Raw genomic sequence first — 21,025 nt, 5'->3', positions numbered from 1 at the left:
TAATAACCGATATCATATATTCTTTCATTAATTTATAAAATAATAGGGTATAAATAGTTTATTATGATTATAGTTGGAAAATACCTACTTCAGTTTTATCACATCATTTTTATCATAAGGACAAGCAAATTTTGGCGATGATTATCTATAAGACGATTCATTGACCAACTTTTTGAGGGTTCCAAATGATTAAATAGATCAAATCAAGTTAACAATACTTGAAATCTATGTTAGAAAGGAGCCTAAGACTAGACAACAATGTTTTCCTTTATCGGTTGATGTTATCCCCAATTAGAAAATCATAATAGCGTTGATGAATTTCTGATAACTCAATCTATTAATTTTCTAACATGAATCACTACCAAATTATTCTTACCAATTGACATAATTTTGATTTAAACGAAACTATCAATGAAAGTTTTTGGTAATGCTCAATAATTATATTTCGATTATTATTTGTTTATTTTGCCGATTATTTACTAATTTATATTATTATTAATATATATTTTGTAGCGGTTTACTTCAATAAGATAGAAATATTGCTCCAAGTTATGGACTAGATATTTATTTTGGTCAGTTCTCACAGTTTGAAAATGACGAAAAATGTTGGGACATTCTCAAATTTTCATGTCTCGTCTATTTTTTATGGAAATGATTATTAGTATGTCCAACACTTGATTTTTTATTTAAGTAAGTCAATTGCATGTGATAAATATTTATATTTTTTTTACATATATAGAAAAAATATCTGAATTATACAACAAACACTACAAAAGCATCATAAAGAGAGCAAAACTTTAAAGATATTTCTCTTTATAAAATATAAATTTTTCTTCCGCTTTATAAAGTGTAAGAAAAAGTTTCACTTTACAAAGTGTAAGAAAAATCTACATTTTATAAAGTGTAAGAAAAAGTTTCACTTTACAAAGTGTAAGAAAAATTTTCATTTTATAAAGTGTAAGAAATAGTTCCGTTATATATTAAAAAAAATATATTTGTAATGAACAAACGGAAAACGTTTAGAATATTGAATAAAATGAAACTTTTTCTTCCATTAAATCTATTTTAGTTACTTTTTAAAATAATAACTTATTTTGATCATTTTTATTTTTTTATGACTTAGTTAAGTTCCGAACTCGCAACAGCAAGCATAACATCAGCAACATGTAGTACTACATAATTTGAAATTCATTATTAATTACTTTACCGCTCTATTATTAATATGTTCAATATATGTGTTATACTTCTCTTCAAAAAGAATATTACATTTTTATAATTTACAATAATTAAATGTAAATATTTAAATATTTATTTTAGACGATGAATATTTTTAAAAAAAAATATATATATCGTTAACTTTACTAACTTTTTGTGCATCTTCTTTTTCTCTTGTTCCATTTCCCTTCTCTTTCTTTTTCCTCTGTGTCTTCTGTTCAAACTTCACATCGGGTCCAATTCAGTCAAAAAAAGATGGCGGTAAGTAATAATATTAACTTAAATTATGAGTCAATTAAGAAGTTAGAGATCTGAGAATGGTCGTTTTGCTCAACATATTGATTTTACTACTTTAAGCATTCAATAATTTTTGACTTTTTGAAGTGACTTTGCAAAAATTTTGTTTGTTTTATTTCTGATTCTACCAAATATAATCATTAAGTTATTTGAAATCGCGCCATAAAGTGCACTTCATTCCTATATAGATGCAATGCAATGCATGGTAAATATTAATATAGGCAATTTACACCTTTACCATTTTGGTAAATTAGTCTACCGTTCATGAATCTTCCTTAAAACATGATAGGGCTTATATGTATACAAATTATTTACATAATCACGTCATTTATTAGATAATAGTACATAATTTTTTTGATAAATATTGATTTGATAATTGTGTAAAACATAGTTAGTTAATACTTATTTTCCTTAAAACATGATAGGGCTTATATGTATACAAATTATTTACATAATCACGTCATTTATTAGATAATAGTACATAATTTTTTTGATAAATATTGATTTGATAATTGTGTAAAACATAGTTAGTTAATACTTATTATAATTGACTGATAATGTAACTGTTACATTTGAACATGAGTCTTGACTTAATTAATTGTATTTTTTAGGTTATAAATTATAACTTATTATGCCGTATTACGTATGAATATTTTTTCGTTAAAAAAATAAGATATACATAGAACATCATATAAACAATACTAAATATTTGCGGAATTCCTCAAGGTTTTAAATTAACATGGCCACATTTCCAAAGGATAATTGAATACTTTGTACAAGACACTCCTAGAAAACAACCTGCACACGCTCAATACTAATCTTTGATGAATTAATTCTTGATTTTACGATGTGAGTAAATAAATATGAATACATATTTTTTAATATAGTAAACATGTAAAAATAAATAATCACCAATTATATTCAACTAATTTATACGGCATAAACTTCGGCATGAGCAAACAAAAGTAAATATATTTTAATATAGTGAATATATAAAAATAAAACGATAGCGATAAACATATTCAACAGATAAATAGGACACGAACTTTGGCACAAGCAAACATTTGCTCGTTCTCTCTCTTTTAGGATAAATTACATAAATACATATATTTTTTTTACTTATTTTCAATATTCCCTATTATTTTTAAAAAATTTTAAATTTTTTTATTTCTTTAATGTATTTGAGTTATATATTAATGTATTTGAGTTGCATATTAATGTATTCGAGTCAGTATTTAATAAATCTGAGCTAGTTTTTAATATATCCGAGCTACATATTAAACTACCAGGAATCGTTCGGTTACTGGTTAGAGTTATGCAGGGTTTAGTTAAGCAGGTATTAGTTATGCAGGGTTTAGTTATGCAAGTATTAATTATGCAGGGTTTAGTTATGCAGATATTAGTTATGTAGAATTAGTTATGTTGAGTTTAAATATGCGGGTATTAGCTACAGATATTAGCTATGTAAATATTAGTTATATAGGTACTTAGTCATGTAGAGATTACAATACATGAATTATTAATTATTGAATATTAAACTTGTTCTAAATTATTAATATATACTATTTACAAAATAATAATACATGCTAATAAAATAAGGAATATATTGAATAATATATAATGCTAATATTTGATTAGCATATGTACCATTAAAAAATATACAATTAAATTTTTAATATTAAAAAAATATGTATATTTGCATAAATAAATAAAAACTATAAGTATATAAAAAGAAATGAAAATAGTCCGTATATAAACAGTAAAATTTCCAATTAAAAAAATAAAAGAAATTAAAATAAATGAAAATGGTCTACATATAAAAAGAATTAAAAACAACAGATGTATATAGGAAAACAATAAAGTTTCTAATTAAGAAAATAAAATAAATTAATAGGATAAATATGTAATTTATCATTTTAATACATGTATAACTAATACCCACATAACTTATTCCAGCTTCTATCCTACATAACTTTATACAGTATTAATTATGTAGGACTACAAAAAATGCAACTAAACACTGTATAAATTAATACATGAATAACTTTTATACAACATTTAAATTCTTAACAATCAAACATGGTATAAGTTGTTTTGACTTTTATACCTAATAAAAAACTTATATGAAACATAGTAAAGCTAATACAACTTTCAATACATACATGTATAAGATGTCTCTTTATAGTAATCAAACGACCCCTTAATATATACGAGCTAGTATTTAATGTATCTGTGATACATATTATGTATCCGAGCTACATATAAATGTATCTGAGATAATATTTAATGTATCTGAGCTACATATAAATGTATCCGAACTTTAATTATTGTATTCGATTTTTTTAATTTTTAAGAGATTAATTCATTTAGAAACTTATTAGAGATAGATTGTAATTTCGTATTAAAACTATTAGATTTATGTAATTCACACCTCTTTTTACACTCCATAGAGATAGGCTTAGAAGCGGTATACTAAAAAAGAGAAGCGACTACATTACTTAAGCAATTATCATGTTGAACTTTGATATCTCTTTGCCCCCTCTCACTATAAATTACATGAGAATTTTTCTGGGGATTAGTATGAAAATTCACAGAAAATTTATTTTCCTACAAATTTTATACTAATCCTTCAAAAATTTTAATATAATTCACACTTTTCTTATAATGTATTCGGTCAATGCTTCAGCCTTCGTTTCCTTTGCCCTTTGGAAATAAAGTTCATAATCGTAATTCACAGGCCCAATTGAAACCGAGAGCATCCATTCATAGTGGACCGAGGCTCTGATTCTATAGTTTTGAAAGATGAAGACTAATGGGCCATATGGCATCCACTTCAAACTTCTAACTAAGAAAGTTTGAAAAGTGACATGAGATAACAAATTTATTAGTTTAAATTAAATGTTATAGCTATAATTTGTTTTCTTTATAATTAGTGAATTTGATCACGCTATGCGTGGGTTTAATATATCTGGTAAAATTTTACTTTATTTAGCAAAATTTATCATTACAATTGTTTTTTTTATCTTTACAAATTTACAAACCATTATTTTCTTTAATTTCTACCTTTACATAAACTTGGTAACTTTTGTTTTATCTTTTAAATATTTGACGATATTGTTATCTCTCATGCACTTGTTATTTGAATTATAACTATAAAATTTTTCGAGTATATACATATTCACATACATAACTTTTCTTATTTTTATTTTTGATAATTTTTTCTATTTTAGAAGGTCATGAATATTTCATCCCGCAAACATAGAAAAGGTGAATGTCAAATATTAAAAAAATATAATTTTTGTAAGTTTTTGTGATATATACAAAAAGAATAAAATGGACATTTTATTTTTAGTTGTATCAAATTTAAATTTACTTAATTTTATATAGTTGCTTGTTTAATTATTATTTTTCTCTATAATTATAACAACCTAGTATCCATTTATTACTTCAATGCACAAATAATTACATGTAAATAAGAAACTTTACAAATATTTTCGTAAGCAATTTCAAAATATAATTCTTAGTCGTCCACCACGATATTGCTCCATCTCTCATATTATTTTTTCACTATTGTGTTTTATAAAAAATAAAATACAAAAAGAGATGAGCATGAGTGTATTTACTGATTTGTAAAAAGAAAATCACACTTGAATGAAGCTTATCTTGCTTAGTTAATAAATCTTCTCTTTCTAAATATGTTGTCGCTGATAATATTACATTTTCATATAATTTGTAGTGAAAAGAGTAAATTGACCATTGGAAGAAAATTTTAATTTACAATGAACCAGTTAGATGAGTAATAATTCTAATCAATAAAGAAAAGTCAGTAACTTCGTATTCTTAGTAACATCATATATCTATTTGATCTACAATAAGAAATTTAAACGACAATCATATTTTCTTTATTCACGGAAATCTAATTATTACGTAATTACAATTTATAAACCTTATATACAATTAATAATGATAAGTCACTATATAACTTTTAGAAATATTTGTGTTGAAAAGTTAAAGTATTAATTTTTTTGGTAAAATTTGGACACCAACCAAAAGAATGGTAAAACAACTGCTTACACTTCATATTTCAACTCCTCTCATAAATCAATAAAGAGATAATATCTATATAACTTGCAAACAGTTAACGTCTAATTAGAGTATTAACTTCATAAGATATACAAATTAAAATTTATTGAGGTTAATAAAATAAAGACAAAAATCAAGATATTGTAATACTAAATTGAGAGAGAATAAAGGAAGAGATATAAAATGAACAAATAGGGGTAAAAATAAAATAGCGTAGAAAGAAAAATAGAGAAATTGTGTTAGAATTTCGAAGTAGTTCATTTGATAGTAAAATTCTGAAACGTTACATTATCTTTTTCATCAAAGAGTTGCAATTAAGTGGATGCATTTCTTTTTTTTTTAATTGAAATTTTGTATCCATAACCATTGTTTCCATAATTAAGCACACTAATTATCGGAAAGTAAATATTGATTACGAGGAATGAAATGAGTATAATTTTAAAATGCCAAAATGATAGCCTCTGAAATTTTTTATTTATAGAAAGGCATAATTGATCATTAATTAATAATTATTAATAATACAATTGTGTAAAAATAGAGAAAAATGCATAGATTAAGTAAATAGACAAATACCTTTTGTGATCATGAGGCATGCCGTACATTAACATGATAATAATAAAATTATTATTATTATTATAATTAAAAAAACTATTGGCTTATATCAAAAAGCTTCATGGTAATATCCTTAACATATATACATACATTAAAAATTAATCAAGAATAGATAAAATAAACGCTTAGCTTACCTCTTTTGCTCTTCATATAAAAAGCTTCATAATAATTATCCTGTTTAAAAGGATGCTAACATATATACATCAAAAATAAAGATCATGAATGGATAAAATAATAGGAAGAAGATGAAAGAGAGAGAGAGAAAAAACTACATGAAACCCTCCAAAAAGATATAAGAAGATATGAAAAAAAATACTTACATGAAACTCCAAGAAAAATGTCTAAGAAGGTATTAATAAATAGGGAAATGAATTGTCTAATTGATTACATGTGATTAAGAATTAAAAAGAAAAAACTGACAATACGTGGGTTGCTGGAAAAAATGTGTGATCATGCACATTAATTACACTATTATGTATTTAGATGTCACATATTTCCTTTTGAAAGGAAGGGTTAAATGTACTAAAGGCTAATAATAAGAAAAGTGGATAATTGTTTTTAAAGGTTATTGAACATAAAATGAGAGAAAAAATATTAAAATTCTAAAAATTAAAATAAAATAGTATGCTGATCAATGAAGCATGTCACATCAACGTGATTTTATTCAGCTTTATATTATATATAGATTTGTAGTAAATATTTTATTTTTTATCATTTGATTTGGGATACAATTATCCATTTTTGAGATACAATTAGTCATTTTATATATTTCGATATAAAATGTATTGTGTTTGTATAAAATACAAATACATATATTTTCTTTCTATACATACACTTATTGTAATTATTCAAATACAAATCTTATTATACAAATTACAAATTACAATTTATAAATGAATTTATACAGAACTGAACAATTTGTATAAAATTGGATGTATCTAGCGAATTATACAAATCAAAAGCTCCATAGCAAACATAAAATTTGATATGGAGCGCAATTATGGAAACTATAACTGTAACATACAAATATAATTTTTATGTTCACTAATTACACCTTATCTCATAAGTTTCTCCGATTACAAAAACATCGGATTTTCATTACTCTCATGTACATTTCCTTTGTAGTCTGATAGACTAGTACGTTGTAAATGATATAGTAAATGGAAGAGATGTATCCGAGAGGAATAAGAATATATTCAACAAAAGATAGAGATATATCCGAAAGGAATTTTTGTCATTTCTGTAAATGATATGCAATTTTAGTGTATAATAGTTAAATTGTGTATTTATTTATTTATTCCATAAAAAAAAACATGAAAAAGGCTGGTATATATGTTACTGATAATCAATTTAAAAGTCATTTATTAATCCAATAAAAAATAACTTTATTTCGACACTTCGTTGACTTCTGTTAAAACAAACACTTTCTAATTTAGAAATAAATGAATGTCATATTGTTTTCGAATCTTGACACAAATAAAGTTTTCTTACGTATTTTATCATATATATATATATAAACCTTTTAACCAAAAAAAACTGCAAACAAGATTTGGTAATCTAAATTTTGATTGGATAGTAAATTTAATCTCAATTAGAATTAAAAGAATGGTTACATTAAGAACTACAAAATTGCATAATGCACTCCCTCTATCACAAAATACTTATCATGTCTGATATAATCAATTTGATTAATTTTATAAATTAAATAACTTATAAAATAATGTTGGATTACTTTAAAGTTTAATCTATTATGTTTCTTCGATAACTCCAAAAAAATTCTTTAGCAACGTAATCCCCAAAAGCATCTAAGGTTTGAGTCGTTGACTTATTAGCGAATGTCATCTCTAATGAAAATATAATATCTTTCTAATGTTAGCGATAATTGCAAATTGAAATATGTCAAAATGACATTAAAAAAAAGGAAACAACTTAAATAAATCTTTAAAACAATTTTAAATTTTTAATACCTCTAGGGTATATAGAAGTCAATGATAGGGGGTGGCACGTACGCTCTAACCCACCAACTTTTAATTTGTTGACTAGTCGATAAACAACTAGAACAAATATCTTTTATTTTATTTTATTTCATCACACACACTTAAAAATTATAATTTTAATTAATAATCTTGCTAATTTACTCCTTGGTATTTTCTTTTAAATTTTACAAACTTATTTACACTTTTTTTTTTAAAAAAAGAAAAGTATTAATTATAAAGATGAATTTTTTTTAAAATATTTATTCAAATATTCGAAATTAACAAATGAATTGTGATAATTATTAACAGTAGGATGATCGACTAATATGATATATTGGTACGGAGGAAGGGAATTTTTTTACTTATTTTGTCTTATCCCCTTTCTATGGTCTTTAAGAAAAATATTAATAAATAATTTTTTTAAAAATAAATCATCCTAATTTCACTTCATTACAATTATTGACTAAGGATAAAGGTGAAAAACTAATAATTACATCATTTATTTTTAAAATAAGTAATATTTCACATAATAAAAGATATTAGAGTATTATTTTTTTCTTTTAATATTAAATTTATTAGATCAAGAGAGTTTTACATAACCAAAAACCTATCAAAGATGCATAAACAAAAAAAAGTCAAGACATTTATTAGGCTAAGTTAATTTAGTTAAAATAATGAGCTTACTTCCATGAGTATGTAATTTTCTTTAGTGAATATTCCCATTAAATACACCATTTATTACGAAAGAAAGTAACTATATTTAGATGTTTTAATAATAATTTTTTTCATCTCATATTAATTGTTTACTTTTTCTTTTACAGATCTCAGAAGAAATACTAAATAAGGATAGTTTTACTATTTTTTTCTTTAAAAAATTCTTTTAAATAAAATAACAATTAATATAAGACAAAAAATATATATTTTAAAACCACTTATATTTAGAAAAAAGACAACAACTAAAGACATTTTTCTATGAATTATAAGTTTGCTTGGGACCTAGATTTTACCTTTACATTAATATATGGTTGTCTAAATAGTTGAAGATTGCTTTGCGTGAAAGCTAAGCTTGATCAGCTAAATCATGATGGTACCATCATTAGTAAAGTGCCTTAATTAATTTCTGTTGGAGAAGTTAGATATACCTTTCAACTGTCAAATTAAACAGAAATTAAAGTCGTAATAAATATAATTTTTTATTTACTAAAATCCTTACATCAATCCAAATCTAGTTGTATAAAGAAAAAGTATGAAATAATTGAAAATGTAGCAATTTAGTAGTATATACATGACACATTTCTTCGTGTACATTACCATCACAAAATGGTCTTTTATTAATTAATGGGTAATGTTTTATTTTGATATTGATATATTTCACTTGATTAAAATGATTTTAACGTGTAATAGGTGTGTTGATTTTGGTCCTTAATATATTGGATTTAGATGAGATGATCTCTAATGTATAACAAATGTGTTCATTTCGGTCATTAACTTAACAGATTTATCAAAAGAAAAGGCTTAAGTCATTTGCGGCCTCTTAATGTTATCTACATAATTCACTTAGACACCTGAACTAGAACTTATACCTATTGAACACCTAAATTATTCAAGAAATGTGCCTATTAAACACAAAACGCTGATGTGACAAAATAAGTGTATCTCACTACTGCTGAGCGCGTGAATGCATTTTTTTAATTTTTTAAAAAAATATTTATACCTACTTTGTTGACACTTGGCATGCATTGACTAAATATATACATAAAAAATAATTTAATTAAACATAAATTTTTTAAATCAAAAAAAAAAAAAATCACCCCCACACTCATCTTCCTTCAACCCACCATTTTAAAAACTTCAAATTTCTTTGCCTTTTGTTATGGTTCATTTTTTTTCATTTTCTGTAAACAAAGTACCTATTGAATTTTCAAGAAGAAGAAAAAATGTACCATTTGGAGTTAAAAAATTGATCAATATATGTACATTTTTATTTTCAATAACTTCAATTGAGCAACTATCACCATTCATAAACTTATGAAAAATGCTATAAAATATTTGATATAATTTTAATTTCTCTTCGTTATCAATTTCAAAATAATTTATCAAGGTCGTTTATATTTACAAAATCGAAATAGTCGTCGGAGGAATAGCATATAACGGAAAAAATGAAGGAGGAAAACATTTGGTGGATGAATTCGAAATGAGATGGGATTAGGCATTTTCTTTTTTGTTATCGCCGAGGAATGACGATTGTGGAACAACATAGAAGAAGATGAAGAAGAAAGGGGCAATAAGTTAGATGGGGTGGGGGTTAGGTGGGGATGGGGGAAAGATTTTCTTTTTTTATCAATTTAATTTTTTAATATATTATTAAAGGCAAAATTTTTTATTTATTTTTCAAAATTAAAAATTTATGGGCCCATGTGCCACGTGTCATAGTTCTATTCGTAATTTTGTCAAGATAATGAATGTGCATTACACGCACAATATTTGTAAAGCTAGTTGTTATTTTATGTTCAATAGATAAATATTTATTAATATTAAAGTGTCTAATAAATAAGAGTCTCAGTTGAAGTGTCTAAATGAATTATGCGGACAACTTTAAGGGGCTATCAATGACTTAAGCCAAAAGAAAATATTAAATTTAGTTATGAACTCACGTGGCTAACAAAATTCATCGTTGATATCTTCTTTAATAGCTCTAAAGAAAAATATCCTGAAATTTATATTTTCTTTTTACCTTCTATAAGAAAATTTATTATTTTTTCTTGCTTAAAAAAAAATAGATATAAAAAAAGGCAAAAAAAGATAAATTTGTTAGCCACACTGTTAATAGTAAAATTTAACATTTTCTAAAAGATGAGTCTGTTAGTGTAGACATTGAAATTTTGTGGAACTCTAAAAGATGGGTTCAATTCGAGTTGGAACTCTATAAATTGTGTTCAATTCAAATTAAGATTCTTGGAATGTACTCAACCTTAAACCCTAGTTTATGTCTATATAAAGGGTACTAATTCCCTTAAAAGGCATCTTAGAAACTCCATAAAAAGATCAAGATCTCGAATTCTCCACAAATTGATAGATTATTCATATAGATAGGTCAAAATCTAAATCATCCTAGTTCGAGAAATACGCCACTAATGGCCCTCGAATCATGAATAAATCCTAGGAGAGTAGAATCAAGGGATCAACAGAATTGTACCCGCTATCTTAATCAATAAAATTATGTTTCTTCATATTTTATTTATATGATTTGTTTATTTTTTTCATATGTTTAAAATTTGTTGCATAAACCCTTGCTCAAAATCACTTATATTATTAAATATTCAAAAATAAATTATTGATATAATTTATCACTGCATAAAACACCGATAATTTACCTAGTTATTAACCAAGAGAAAAAGGAAGAAGAGAACATAACAGCCCAACTATGTTTATACTTAAATCGGTCAAGTGTGTTTTATTTCTCAAATATATTTTTATTGATGACACAAAAAAAAAAAACCAAGGACCTTGACCCTCCATATTCCGTAATACTCCCTCTGTTCCTATTTATTTATTCATATTTTTTTTCATATTTGTTCATATTAACTCGTCCATTTTAACAAATGAAGAAAGGATAACAATTTTTTTTTTAATATGCCCTCATTTAATTATAGAAAAAATTTAGTACTACTAAACTGTAATCCATTTAAGGGTAAAATTGTAACTAACCTATGATAATAATTGCTGTTATCACTTCTAAAGTGGACAACTAAATAGGGGCAGAGGGAGTAATACATAAGAGGGTTAGAGGGATAATCAGATTGGTCATGGTCGATATTTTTTTTTTATATATATATAAAAATTGTGTAAAAAATAATTATAAACTATAATAATTGACAATTTAAAATATTTTTTAGAAATATACAAATAATTTGATCAATTCATAAAATTAATATATATGTGTCACATAAAATGAGACAATATAAGATATTTAATTTGGAAATTGTATAAAAGATATTATAAATTTCAGTAATTGTCACAATTTAATTGACTCTTAAAATTTTATTTGTGCTATATACATTGGCAAAAAGAGAAGTAACATATATTATTTAAAAATTAAATAAATAATATTACAATCGTTAACAATTTAAAATATTTAAAAATCATATTAAAATTTAATTGATGTTTATTTTATTTATATCGTACGAAGTGAGACAAAAAAAAATAAAATAACACATGTTGGATCTATATTAACACCGTCGCTTGTGTGTATTATAAATATCATAATTGAACACGGGCTGTTGTTGTTGTTGTACAAAAAGGAGAATGGAACTTGTCTGCCATTTACGGTTGTTGCTTAGAATTTATTGATTGGAGTTTGGACTAATCTAAAATCTAAATAGTGTCACGGAGAATTATTTTAGGGAGATGTGCTTATTACAAATAATAATAATGAAAATTTGTTAATCAATATCTTATGAATTAACCAATAAATTAATATATTTAAAATCAATAACGAATAGAATAATCATAAGAAAAATTACTTGGATGAATGTCTTTTAATAAATAATTATTGATTTTAGCGATACTTTTTATTTATTACAATTTATGGCAATACTATGTCAAATCTGCAATAGATATTAAAAGTGAATTAAGTATGCAATTTATACGTATTATAACTATTTTTAAAAATATATTATGCTTGTTTGCTAATAAGTTGGCACATTATATTATAAATATATTAAAATATATGATAAATATATTATCCATCAATAAAATTTATATTATATGTGAATAATAAATTTCTTTTATAATATGAATTATAAGTGTATTGTAAATATATTAAAAGTGATAAAAAATAAAATTATTACTATAAATAATAAATATTTTTTATTTACAATATATTTATATAAGTTTCACATAATCATAATTATCCGTTTGATAAGCAACTCAGATCAATAATCCCCACGCCATAAAATATGTATCGACATTTTTTAAAATTTTATAAGTAAGATAAGGAAGGACATGTAACGGCTACGACTCAAAAGTCAAAAAATATTTAATTAAGTTTTCCACCTAAAATACAGGAATTATCGGAGTATTATTTTGAATAAATAATTGCGAAGTAAATGCTTTTTTTTTTCTTCGAAGCTGATGTAAATGAATAATCCCAAAGAAAAGCAAGCTTGTGTTTTCTCCGGCCTTATAAATTCGTTTTTGCTTTTCTATTTTGGTATTTAAATTAGAATTTTTTAACTTAAAATATTTTTTTTTTAAAATAGTAATTTTAGTCGATACAGATTAATCTCTAATTAAAAATATGTTTACTATTCCAAGCACTCCATATAAATACACTCGAAGCCAAGATTTTTATTTAAAAATTAACTATTATTCCATCATAACTTAGAATCGATTTTATCTTATAACAGTCTGTTGAGAGGGACAGAGACATATTATCTACCATTCCTAATTATAAAAGGTTCCTCTGCGAAACAACATATGCTTGCAAATTTGCCGTTTTGCTACTTTTGTTTTTCTTTGTGGATCGAATTTTAGTGAAAATAATACCGAATTCAGAAGAAAGCTACGCTGATTTGGATTGTTTATAATATCGGGAAGTGAGGTTGTTTGGTTCTATATATGCTTTTCCCATAAGAGATTAAACTTGGTCTGCTTTATTCCAAGTAAGCGAAGTTTCCTACTTCTAATTTTAAGTTTGTCTTTTTGTGATGTAAATTTTTGGGCGAAACAATCCCTTTCCTTGGATTTTTTTTCCCTTTATGTGAATTTAGTAAAAGATTTAAGTTATATTCATAATTTCTTAAAATTGTCTGCATGATTCGTTTAAACAATTCAATTGATGTTTGTACCTACTGAACACTTATCTTCGTTAAAAATTGATATCATTTTGACCTTTTTTTGCAATAGGCTAAAAATATGAAATATGTGTACTACATTCGCTGACATGATAAATTGATGAATTAAATAATGACATGTGATATTTGAATTCAAAAATTAATTTAAAAAATGATATTCTAAAAAATAACTATTTTAATCTATTTACTAACTAACTTTTTTTTTTTGAAAAATTCAAAAAAACCTACCCACCAATAAAATGATGACACGTGGCATTGAATTCAATTTTTTTGAAAAGTTATATCTAAATAATTCAAAAGTAATTTTATGAATATAAAAACTTAATTTCTTTTTTGTTTAACCCCCTATCCGAGACCCATTTCCTCTTCGACCGGTGCCGGCAGCAACTTCAACACCAACAAACAATGAATCATTGTCCTGCCTCTTTGATCTCCTTCATTCAATTTTATTCCTTTCACCGACACATAAGCAGTGCATCGTTATTGCCTATTAAAACTAAATAATAATTCTCTTTCAGATTGATAGCATCAAATCTCTTACTCATCGTCTTTATCTTCTTTTCATTAGTATTTATTTATTAAAATTGCAAAATATACTAATAAATTTTTATTCGAAAAAATTAATTCATATTTTTCTTATCAAAATAAATGAAATTCACCGAAATCTACATAAGGAAAAAGCAAGAGAAGAACTGTAGAGTGTGAGAGGAAGAACGAGGTGCAGAGAATGGGGTGGGTTGTGCTGAGAAAATGGTGGATGAGAAATGGGAATAGTTGCAGGGAATATTGGGATGGAGAAGAAGACACTCTTTCTTCTCTTTATTTTTGTTAATTATTTTTTAAAAGAAAAAGTTAATTTAGGTGTATAAGTAAGAGAAAAAAAGGAAAAGAATATATTTTAATAGCTTTACGCGTGTAAAGAGGGTGAATCACACGTTTTCAGCATTTTATGTTCAATAAAAATATATTTTGAATAATTAAGATATTCAATATATGATCTACACTTAATAAAATTACACCTCTATAAATAAGCACTTTTCCTATTCACTCATTTGGTTCATTTTACTTATTCCTAATGAAAGTTTTCAATTGTGTCGACTAAAGTAAAGTAGTTTTTTGAGAAGGGATACATGTTTGGTTGTTGCTTTTCGAAGTCTGTTTGGATTGTTTAAAATATAAAAGTCGATCAAGTTAATTTTTAAGTTAATTTTTTATTTTTGATATTATTTGGTAAATATAAAAAAAAATTAAATAAGTTAAAAAAAATTTGACAAGACAAAAAATAACTTATAATTAGTTAAAAATTATTTAAAATAAGTCAGAAATCAAAAGTAGATCTATCCTATTTTTTATTTTTTAACTAAAAAATAATTTCAGTTTGATTTTTTATTTTTGACTTGAAAATTATTTTTTTTAAGTCAATTCAAACGAACTCTTACTCTATCTATTTCATATTAAAGTGATTTTTTTAATTGTTTTATATTTGTCATTTTCTTTAATTAAGATAGAGACAACACTAAAAAATACATTAATTTAAATTATGTCCTTACATGAATAAAGCCTGTTTAAATTGATTTTTTGATTATTTTAAAGTTAAAAAATAAAAAAATTAAATTTAAATGACTTTTAAATAAAAAAAATAAGGATTACCAAAGGTTATATTTTTTTATTATATTAAAATATTAAACTAATTTTAGATTTATTTTCAACCTCCTTCAAAAAAAAACTTTAAAATTAAATTTAATCAAATTTAAATCAATTTAAAATCAACGCACTGAAAAGCCGATCCAAACAGGGTCACATTCTTTTTCTTTACGAGGGAATTTCACTTTAAATAGTGCCAGCCTTAAACCGAGAAGTGAACCTAAAGAATGCACAGAATTCGATAAAATTACAAACTTCCATATATGTCATCAAAAAATAAATAATGCGTAATCTCTACGAAAGCTTCAACAGTACGTCAACTCATTTCTTTTCAAAATAATGCCCCTTGAGTTACACCTCAATTAATACACCCAGGTAGGAGGCAAAATTGCAGCTCACCCAGGCAAAAACCCGAATCTTAAGGACATGTCTCCAAGTCAAGTACTAAGAATAAGCCCAATTCAACTCAATTTCAGTCAGTACCATACCCTGGTCTCCTTAAATCAGGTAAGCCCCTTTTGATTGTCGATTATTTCATCTAAAAACTTTCATCGAATTTGTTGAAATGTTACAGGAAGATCAAGATCAACGACAGGCTGCATTAGAGTACATTCTTAATGTTATTGTTTACTCCTCTGTTATCCGTAAGTTTCTATACACAAAAATCATGTGTGAAATTGATGTTACTCTATGAAATTAACAATTCTGATTTGAATCAGTGGTGTTGCTGATGGTTGCGGCGTTGTTAATTAAATTACTTGGAGTTTGTGATGGCGAAATTGCAAGAAATGATGAAACTGTGAGAAGAGAAACGGACAGATTGATATCGAAAGCAAGTGCTTCTTTGACATACGGAACATGTGATGAAGATGATTTGGAATCGGGAAATTGCAGTCGTTCTAGTTCCTCTGAGGATTTGTATGATGAAAATATATGCATAGTTTGCTATGATAATAAACGAAATTGCTTCTTTATTCCTTGTGGACATTGCGCTACTTGTCTCTCATGTGCCGAGAGGTAATTTATATCCCGCCATTTAAGTTATACGCATCGTCAGTATACGATTGATTTTGTTGATACGCAGGATTACAGAGGAAGAAAACAAGAATTGCCCAATTTGTCGAAGAGTAATTCGGAGAGTTAGAAGAGTGCTTCTTGCATAAACTCAATATTTCCCTTATGTAAATTGACTCTTTCTAATTCAACAATGGTAATATTAGTATAGCACTTTTTTCATTTTTACTGCAAATTGCTGAGTTGCAATTTGACAAGAGTAGGTAAAATTATGATGTACCATAACATGTTTGTGTATGTGTACACTCATTGGTACCTATTACTTGGGTCCCTTTTGGAGAAAGCTTTATGGATGGTGTAGTATAATGGAAAAAAGTAATGCCCACAACGGAACTATGGGCACTGTACATTATTGATAATTTCAATTCAGAAATTTTAGCTTTTCATTTTTATAAAATATTTCGTATATCATTATCATATTAAATTGATTTGTTATGTTTGATTTTGATATATTGCGGACAACAAATTAATAAGTGTAGTTTGTTCAATATCAGTTTACTTGTAATCACAAAATATAGTTCAATTATATCATACATTACCTTAAATATAGAGGAAACATTCAAAAGGAAATATCAGTAAAGTAGTTCCTTTCATTAATTAGCTACTCAAAATTGATGCTTCCATCCAGGTAAAGTAGTCAAAGACTAATGTCTAAATAATTGATTTTGCACTAAATTTATTACTACTATATTAGTGCATATAAATTGTACGTATAATATAGACATTTTGATATAATATTTCTTCTAATAAATATCGAACAGAAAAAATAAATAAATACAAAAGACCATATTATTGAACTTGCCTTTATTGCATACAAGCTGTCAATGTGGGCCTGAATGTTTGTTATTTAAGCCCGTAATGATTTTTAATCTTATGGGCCATTGACACTCTTTGACCCAAAAATTACTGGGGGGAAAAATCCAATTTAAAGATGGGGATTTTACATAGACATACATCTACAAATAATATGCATATGCGCATACCAAAATCAAATTAGCAAATTATAGATCTAAAAATCTAGGCATAACTTAATAAATCAAATAAAGGCATTTTTATATAGTAGTGATTTATATAGTATAAATACTTTTTATCTCTTTATTTGTAGGCCTAAAAATAGGTACAACTTAGCCAATTAGGTAAACTCCTTCCTTTCTCTTTTTAACTTTCCGTCTCTTTTGGCCAACTACTTTAATGGAGGTAATTTTGTGTATGTATAAAATGTTGTTAATGTATACAATGTGTATGTATACATAAACTATATTTATATCACAAGATCACCCCCATTAAATTGAACGTATACATACACTTGTTGCATATATCAACAACATTTTAGAAATACTTTTAGAAGTATATCACAAAATTGTCTATGGGTGTGTTTGGTATGGACTACACTGTATACAATCTTGTCATATGTAAACATAAATAAAGACAACTATATTAGCATCGATTTATTACCATATGTATATCCAAAAAGTTTATATAGTTATACTGTATAATATGTATATCCATTAATTCACAAAAATGTGTATTTGAATATATATTTCTCTAATTCACAAGATATATATATACCAGAATCTATTTTTTTAGGATGAAAAAGGGTTATGTTTGTGGCCTGTTAACGTTTGGGCGAAAACGTTAATATGACTATTTGATGCCAATTTCTAAATATTGAATTACAACATGTCAAATTGGATTCTTGGTAAGCAGCGCCTAATTGTCTTGTTGATAATAATAAAAAAATACTTTTTAAAATTCTTTATTGTTCGCATTCTAAATTATTTCTCAAATTCATTAAAGATTATATATACACCAACTAAATAAGTAAAAAAAGTGAACATAGGTGGAATATTTGAAATTAAACATTCCACGAGAAGAAAGCTGCTGAGTTAGCATTTTTCTGTACTGATCTAAAAGTAGATAGAAATGCTTTAGCACTCATCGATACAAAAGAGTAAAAAAGAGAATAAAGAGAGATGCTCTCATACACTTTAACTCAGTGGTACGTGTTAATTACTAGTGGATTATCAACGTCCATTTCAACCTTTAATAATATCTTTGGTTACTCTGATTAGGCTATGCATCTCCTATTAATAAGTATTACTAGATAATTCGATTCAGGACAGATAGAAAGAATCATCAAGTATTTTTTTAGTCTTAGCTGAATTTTAAACTCGTGACCACCAAGCTCTCGATCATTTGCGTTACCACTAGATTATACCCTTGTGTGTTATTTATTTTTTTTAAATAAAATTTAAATTTTCATCTGACGTATTTAAAATAACAAAATTATTTTTAAATATATATAATCTTAATTTAAAACCACAATATATTGCGGTAGCTGCCACCAAATTAAGATAGTATTGAAGAAGCAGGCATGATCTGTACGTGAAGCGTAGTGATAAAAGAATATATATTTCGATGGATCATTGAAACTTTTTACATAGTTTATTCCATACTCTCTGAAGTCTGAATTCACTTTATTTATTCAAAAATAGTTGTTTCCTTTTCCTTTTTATTACTTTTAATACATCTCTAGCATTTTATCCAACAAATAGTTTTTCTAATTTTTAACAGTACCAAATAACATCAATTAATATACATGAGTATTATGATAAAATACTCATTTCAATTACTATAATTTCAAAAGATTTACAAAATTCAAAAAATTTGTCGGAAATTTCAAAAGATAAAGTAGTATCATCATGCCTTCATTATGTTGGTTCTCCGTACATAATATTCCTTGCAGACACACAATTCCTCAAGTAGTCAGCCAGCTGAAAGGACAAATAGTTTATGCAACAATAATTTAATCCTTTTTCTCTTTATTTGTGGGGGAAAGAAGTCTTGATTATACAGATAAATTTCTTAAGAGCTCTAAATAAATCCATATGATTGAAAATAATTATAAGAAAAAAAAAAGAGAAGAACTTTAACATCATTTAGGCAGTGAAAGTGACTTATGGTTGTGAAAAGCAGCATGGATAAGCACTAGCTACAACTTAGGATCACTATATACGTATACACATTTGAATGCTATGGTGCTTTTCATGCCTTGCACTAGACTCGAGAATGATTATTTATGTCTGACATTTAAAAGAGTTCCTTAAATATTCAATCAATATTTTTAGTTCCCTCAAATATTTACTAAACTTTGTGGGAAAAACAAATTTGATATAAACATCAAAGAGAACTACATCTACTAGTAAATTATTGAACCAAAAGAAAACTACAATAAACACTAAAAAACGGAACTAACTTCTTTTTTCCTTTTTTTTTTAAAAAAAAAGAAATTACTCTTTATGAAGTTGCATACTCTAGAAATAAATAAAAAACAAAAATCAGAGTTTCCAAAAATTCTTTCAAATTTTTTTTACCGACACTAAAGTGTTCCTCCTTCCATACAAATTTATACGAAAAGTGTTTAACCTACAAGGGTCAAACATTTAATTATGACCATTAATTTTGATAATAGATTTAATTTAAAAAAGATAAAATTTATATATTTTAAAATTATAAGAAAAATATTACTTACTACAAGTCAACCTAACTAATAATTTTAAAAAGGGATTCTAATAAAATAAAAATAATTTAATTTTCAAAAAGGACTCGTCGAATAATAACACACCTTCTCTAGTAAGACGTAGAGAGTGTTTTTTTCGAAAAACTTAAACGACCGAATTCCTTAACACATACATAAAAGCACTATTTAAAACATATCCTCAAACGTTGAGCAATTATTGTGTCATTTTCTCGTTGGCGAGCACTTCAATTTGTTCGTAATCTCTTTTACTGTGTGCTCAGAGAATCTCAATTAAAAACAATGTACAAACGTGAAACCCAATTCTATTTTAATCTAAAATAAAGCAGGGCACTGCAATACTTTAAAAAAAAAAAATGTGTGATGGATTTTTGTCGCGTAATGGGTGCGGAGAAGCTTGAGCAGCCACGATGGTGACACACGCTTGCGTTATTGCGGCACACAACAGCACTTGGCGACGCCAGAGTGGGCTTCTCCGTAGTTTCCTTTTTTGTCGATGCCCTACTCAAAACTCACTTACTTAATGCAATCTTTATTAGTCACACGTTACTTTCTTGTTTAGGCAAATCAAATCCAGTTTGGACTTGTGGAATAAGACGCCACATATTATTATTGGCTAATGGAAAGGACAACAAGACTTTGTTGCATATGAAGAGTGGGTCAGAATGTATGCTATTTGCCTCTGCCTAAAGTACAATTAGCCCGATTCAACATTTTAACTTTATAAATTT

At 25.8% G+C, this 21,025-nt stretch overlaps 1 protein-coding gene across 1 annotated transcript; it reads left to right on the top strand.

Annotated features, from left to right (window-relative positions):
- The first annotated feature begins 13,567 nt into the window (after window positions 1-13,567).
- LOC101252132 (E3 ubiquitin-protein ligase APD4) lies at window positions 13,568-17,153 on the top strand. The gene is made up of 5 exons (XM_004231844.5): window positions 13,568-13,846; window positions 16,058-16,189; window positions 16,257-16,326; window positions 16,402-16,699; window positions 16,767-17,153. The coding sequence occupies exons 2-5, from the start codon at window positions 16,109-16,111 to the stop codon at window positions 16,843-16,845; spliced, it is 528 nt and encodes a 175-aa protein (XP_004231892.1). The 5' UTR covers window positions 13,568-13,846; window positions 16,058-16,108; the 3' UTR covers window positions 16,846-17,153.
- Window positions 17,154-21,025: the final 3,872 nt, after the last annotated feature.

The sequence above is a fragment of the Solanum lycopersicum genome, chromosome 2, assembly GCF_036512215.1.
Source record: "Solanum lycopersicum chromosome 2, SLM_r2.1".
Lineage (NCBI taxonomy): Eukaryota > Viridiplantae > Streptophyta > Magnoliopsida > Solanales > Solanaceae > Solanum > Solanum lycopersicum.
Note: the sequence above shows the minus strand (reverse complement) of the source record. Positions and strands in the feature narration are given on the sequence as shown.